This window comes from Heptranchias perlo, chromosome 23 (genome assembly GCF_035084215.1).
Source record: "Heptranchias perlo isolate sHepPer1 chromosome 23, sHepPer1.hap1, whole genome shotgun sequence".
Taxonomy (NCBI): Eukaryota; Metazoa; Chordata; class Chondrichthyes; order Hexanchiformes; family Hexanchidae; genus Heptranchias; species Heptranchias perlo.
The window spans coordinates 30,942,165-30,948,164 of NC_090347.1; the positions used below are offsets into that span (position 1 = coordinate 30,942,165).

General features: G+C 41.5%; 1 protein-coding gene across 1 annotated transcript in view; it reads right to left on the minus strand.

Annotated features, from left to right (window-relative positions):
• tbcd (tubulin folding cofactor D) overlaps positions 1-5,786 on the minus strand; it is a 259,910-nt gene extending 254,124 nt beyond the window's left edge. The window contains exons 1-2 of the mRNA XM_068004296.1: positions 5,354-5,786; positions 562-612 (exon numbers count right to left, since the gene is read on the minus strand). Coding sequence (XP_067860397.1) covers positions 562-612; positions 5,354-5,552 — 250 coding nt within the window. The 5' untranslated portion in view covers positions 5,553-5,786. The remainder of the gene's footprint in view (positions 1-561; positions 613-5,353) is intronic.
• Positions 5,787-6,000: the final 214 nt, after the last annotated feature.

The window sequence follows — 6,000 nt, forward strand, 5'->3', positions numbered from 1 at the left end:
AAGTTAAAACTTTTACACTAATTTAAGTGTACAAACAAACATATCACTGTCACCAATAAAATATGATACTGCAGACTATGACATAAACCCTATATGTATCTAACTAGTTAGCATCACCTTTTTGATTCACTTGTGACTCTAATGCTTAGGAGCTATCCTCAGTGATATATTTATTAATAGATATCACATACTTCAACATTACATATTTTGTACACACCAAACCACAGCAATTTAAAGACAATTTAAAGCTAACATATATTGCTGCATTTCTGATGTAAAAACAATTACATGGCTAAGAAGTTATTCACCTCAAAAGAATTTTACATCAAATTCTTGTGAATTTTTCTGTCAGTCTGACAACACAAAATCATATAATTTTAAAGCACCGAAAAAGCCATTCGGCCTATTGCACCTATGCCAGTATATACAACAAATGGATAGGTTGTCTGTTTATGCTGGAGTTCAAATACTTTATGTGGAATATATTACACATACGCTATCTTCTCCTTAATCCACAGACTAGAAGAATAGAATGTATTCCCTTCAGACATATGGTCTTACCCAAGTGTGGGTCCAGCAGATGAGGCTGTTCCTGGTATTTATCCATTATGACTACAAAAAGGAAGAAAAATCTATTAGTGGGAAAAATATGTTTGATTATGCAATATACAAACATTAGTATCAGGTGGAAATCAAATTTTTCATGAACAGAAACAATACTGGCCTTGTTATACTCCCTCCCAACCAGATCTTTATGACTTTGAGTCTCAGAGGTGTGATATTGTCTGGTTGTTACCACATTACTGTTTATGGGACCTTGCTGTGTACAAATTGGCTACCCCGTTTCCTACATTACAACAGTGACTGCATTTCAAAGATACATAATTGGCTGTAAAGCGCTTTGGGACATCCTGAAGTCGTGAAAGGCGCTATATAAGTGCAAGTCTTTCTTCTTTCAGAGCTATGTACCAATTGAATTTGCCTTCTCAGTTCACTGGATGGAACACAAAGCCACCACAAGCTAGTTCAGCTCAGAGGATGAACAACTGACCATTATGCTATCCTGCTATACCAAGTCTGAAAAAATAAGTTGCATTTATATAGCATTTTATTACATCCGCAGCATATCTCGAAAAGCGCTTCACAACCAATGAATGACTTGAAGTCATTGTTGTTATTGGGGCAAATGCAACAGCAAAGTCACACAAACAGCAAAAGAGATGAATGACCAATTAACCTATTTTTGGAGGTGTTAGTTGAGGGAGGAATATTGGCCACGAAACTGGAAGAACTCCCTGCTCTTTTTCAAATCGTGCCATGGAATCTTTTATGTTCACCTGAACAAGCATACAGGGCCTCAGTTTAACACTCAGCCAAACGATGGCACCTCTCATACAGTACTGTACTGCAATATCAGCCTTAGATTATTCTCAAGTCCTGGAGTGGAGCTTGAACCTTGATCATAGAGCAAAACTGATGGAGTTTATGGAAAGGAGACCATCACTTGGGTGGACAGAAGCTGTACAGGAACAAAGGAAATAAAGGAAAGAAAACCAGGAAGGAACTTTCTGGAAGTGCAAGTTAAGAAATCATTGATAAACAAGCTTCGTAAAATGCATAAAGACTCTTTGAAAATTATTTTTAAAACTGGAAATCATTCTAAGGATTAGCTTTACTACCTCTGCCATTCACTACAAGCAATTCCAGGGAGCCTGGCTAAAGTGTTAATCTTTTGATGAAAAAAAAATCAACTAATCGTAAAACTGATGTTTTGACTGCAAGAAATTTGAGTAAATTTAAAAAAAAGTTGCTTTAATTCCACAATGAATGCTTGAAAAACAAAGCACATATCAAAGCAACGGTTTATTTTAATAATAGTAATTGTTTGTTTTATGCCGTTCAAAGCATCTGAAGAGACAGGGTCATGAGTCGAAGATCAGCCAAGATCTAATTGAACGGCGGAGCAGGCTCGAGGGACTGTATGGCCTATTCCTGCTGCTATTTATTATATTCTTACAAACAGTTTCAATGTTTCACATCCTTTCAAAATGTCTAAATATTTTTGTGGTCTAATAAACTATAGCCAGCAATGTTTGGTTTTGTTTAAGGTGTCACACGTTCAACTAGGTTTGTTTTATTTATGAGAGTTATTGGCAACACAAAATCACACCAAAAATGTTTACCGTACAAATTGCACTCCTAAGCAATTGTAATGAAGATCAGACATTAGGTTTGAAGACAAACATCCTTAATTTGCCAATCACTACACTGCAAGTTTCTTATCCAAGACTGACAAATAGATAGATATACTGAGTGAGGCAAAGCACTCCCTCAGTTATAGGGTAATATTCACAGTCTGAGATAAGATAAAGATTCTCATGTTGTAAAAGATGTAGTTGTGTTTCTCTCTCTGTCCCATCGCATCCATGCCACATGCCTAGTGTCCTAACGCTCAGACACTGCAATGCACATCCTTAGGTATACCTCATGTTACATAGAAGTAACAACTTCTGTGGCCGGTCTGGCACAATGAGATCAAAACAGCCTTAAATACAAGATATACATAGTATATTTTGTGATACTATACGTAGGTGCTTTTGACTACTACTTACTACTAATGACATTGGTGAGATCCACTTCCACTACATTAGTAAACAGAGTGCCAAGTTTACAAGAAGAGGTTAAAAGCACAAATAGAAAAGTAAAGGCCAAAAAAAAGTAGTAATCTGAAATTAGAACAGAAAATGCAGGAAATACCCAATTACTACCTGTCAGCGATTGAATAGAAAAATGATAAAACTTTCTCTGACCAGGGATTGTTTAAATGTCCAGTACAGTTCAAAGGTTTTGAATGTAAACAAGTAACAAATTAGATCAGTTTTGTTCTACAATTTTAAAGCAGCAATCTTTTATAATGAACAGATTGATTATAAGGAATTGGTAGTAAATTCCATCCATAATTCAGAAATGCAGTAAGATATACACATTTTTTTAAATCTCAGAGCTCCTCACCCTGTATCCCCAAGTCCACCATTTTGGGTAAAGCAGCACTGAGATGCCAGCTTCTCTGATGTCATCATGCCCAGCACACTGCTGACATAATACTCATCATGTCACTGTTAGTTTGTGACAAGTACAGGAAAGACAGCAAAAATGACAAATATCTATGATTTGGGGTGAGCTACAATTAAAAAAAAGCTCAGATCTTTATTTACTGTCCCAGGTAAGTAGGCTATAACCTGCTGCAGTTCGTGAAATTTACGAGTGACTGTAACAGTCCCAGGAAGGACAATTACTTCAATGATGTTTAGCAGTTTTCAGCAAAACATCAGCAATAAATTTGTGAGTAGACAACACAATTTATAAATAGGATTCTGGTAAGCCTCTTATAACAATCATTTGTTTCTCCCATAATTCTGTGTCAGGATTGCAAAATCATTCCCTTATTATTCACACTGCAGATAACATTTAACCTGTTATAATGTCATCTAATGCGAACGTCATCTATACTGTCACTTTTGCTTTGAAGCCAAGTGTTTTGGGTGTGCATCAATCCAGGAGAATACACCAATGCATCTGGGGTGTGAAGTCTCCTCCAAATGGTCATGTCGCATTGGCTTTGTTCTCAAAGAGTACAGTATAAATTCAGCCATAAAACAGCTAATGCCCATCTATAAATACATCACGGTGAGGTATGGAGCAAATAACAGCCTCCACTAGTGCAAAAAAAGGTAGCAAAAAAACAAAACTTTAAAAATCCTGATACAAATTGTGCATAATTTATCATGGAATTATGTCAATGCTCCAACTTAATTGCTGGTTTCAAGTCACAGCTACAGAATCACTATATTCAAAATTTGTTCCTGTGCTTTATATCGCTTAAACCCTGAGATTGAGTTTAAAAAGTGAAACTTAGAATCTGAAATAAAACACAAAATGCTGGAAATACAGTCAGCATCTGAAAGAGAAAGACAAATTAATGAACTCCTTCATCAGAAATGTTCTGGTCAGGAGAATTCCTTTATAGAACACAAAAGGCCTTTCTTTTTGACCATGACACTTCTGTTGAACATCACTGCTCGAAATATTAACCTAGCCCTCTCTTTTACATGACAACTGACCTGCTGCGTAATTTCTAATATTTTCTCTTTCTAGACCCAAAATAAGATTATTGCCTTGAAATTTCTCCCTGATTTCTGTTATTTATAATACGTGGTATTTAAAATATATGCAGGGAGATTAGGCAGTTTTTTTGTGCTGGCAGTGGCCATCGATATTCAGTGCAAAGCATGTCTCTAATGTCAGGTGGCCTTCACTAGCTTCAACAGTAGCTGCCAGTGTGATTATTGAGACTTATTTTTGGAGAAATAACCGTGCAGCTGATCATGAGGAGAATCTATGTTCAGTATAAGATGCAACAAATGTGTGATGTGGCTCTGAGCCGTACAGGCCAGAAAGTCCCAAGTTGGATCCAATGTTTGTGCTGAGTTTGCTAATCTTGATCAAGAGGCAGTCAGGGTTACAGTGGGCACTCAGATAGGGCCCCAGGCTCTTGGTCACTTGGCAAGCAAGGTGGCTGTGTGCGCCCAGGTCAGGCTGAGCTGTGACATCCACCAGCGCAAAAACCCTGCCTACAGTCTCATAACAACTTGCATTTACATAGTGCCTTTAACGTAGCAACACATCATAGGAGCACTTCATAGGAGCGTTATGAGACATAATTTGGCATTGAGCCACATAAAGAGATATTAGGGCAGGTAGGTAGGTTTTAAGTAGTGTCTTAAGGAAAGAGGTAGAGAGGTTCAGGGACGGAGTGCCAGAAGCTTAGGGCCAAGGGCGCAGAAGGCACAGTTACCAATGGTAGACGATGAAAATCGTGGATGCGCAAGAAGCTAGAAAAGGAGTGGCGGAGAGATCATGGAGGGTTTTAGGGCTGGGGAAGGTGACAGAGATAGAGAGAGGCAAGGCCATGGAAGGATTTGAACACAAGGATGAGAATTTTTAAAATCGAGGCATTGCCTGACTGGGAGCCAATGAAGGTCGGATGGATGAACGGGACTTGTTGCAAATTAGGGTACAGGCAGCAGAGTTTTGGATGAGCTCAAGTTTATGGAGGGTGCGAGGCCGGCCAAGAGAGCATTGGAATAGTGGTCAAAGCAAACAAAAAAAACCCCAGCAGGCCAGTCAGCAGCCGTGATGTGAAAGGTCGAATTGGGCGAGGTACCGCACCAGTCAGAGAGGGAGGAAGATGAGGGTGGCGCTGCCCGCGGAGAAGCCAAACTGGGGCCGTGATGTAACCGGCGGGAGGGGCAGCGCGAACCCCCGGACCCACACACCCGCCCCCTCGCTTTACCGGTGAATTTCTGCGTTAACATCTCGCTGGCGGCGAGGTCGGCGTTCGCGGCTCTCAGGCCGCCCAGCAGGCTCCGGGCCTCCTCGCTCTCGCTGAACGCTTGCAGGGAGTTCGATTTGGCGATAACATCAGGCTCCCCGCCGGCTCCTTCGTCCTGTTCCATCTCTGCCGCTTCGGGCCGGCTCTCGCTGAAAGCCATCTTCGGGCCGGGGGGTGAGGGGGTGGCACTGTGGGCGACTAAAGGCGGAGGCTCAGGCTCAGGCTCGGGCTCTGACAGCCGCCACTTCGCACCGACACCCCGCGCTGCCCTGACAACGAGCCGCCCGTTACCGTGAACTCTAACCTCGCCGCCGCCCGCCGCCGCCGCCCGCCGCCGCCGCGCGCCAAGAGGGACAGAAAGCACGGACACGCCGCAGCGCGTTTCAAAACCCGCTCCGCCCTGATAGCAGCGGACAGCCACCAGCTCCCCGCTGTCTGCACAGATAACGAGTACTCGTTGCGGGGGGCGGTGGGCGGGAGATGTTTTTTTATATTCATTCTTGGGATGTGGACGTTGCTGGCAGAACCGGCATTTATTGCTCTGATTTTAGTAAGGAATCTTACAACACCAGGTTATAGTCCAACAGTTTTATTTGAAAATCACAAGC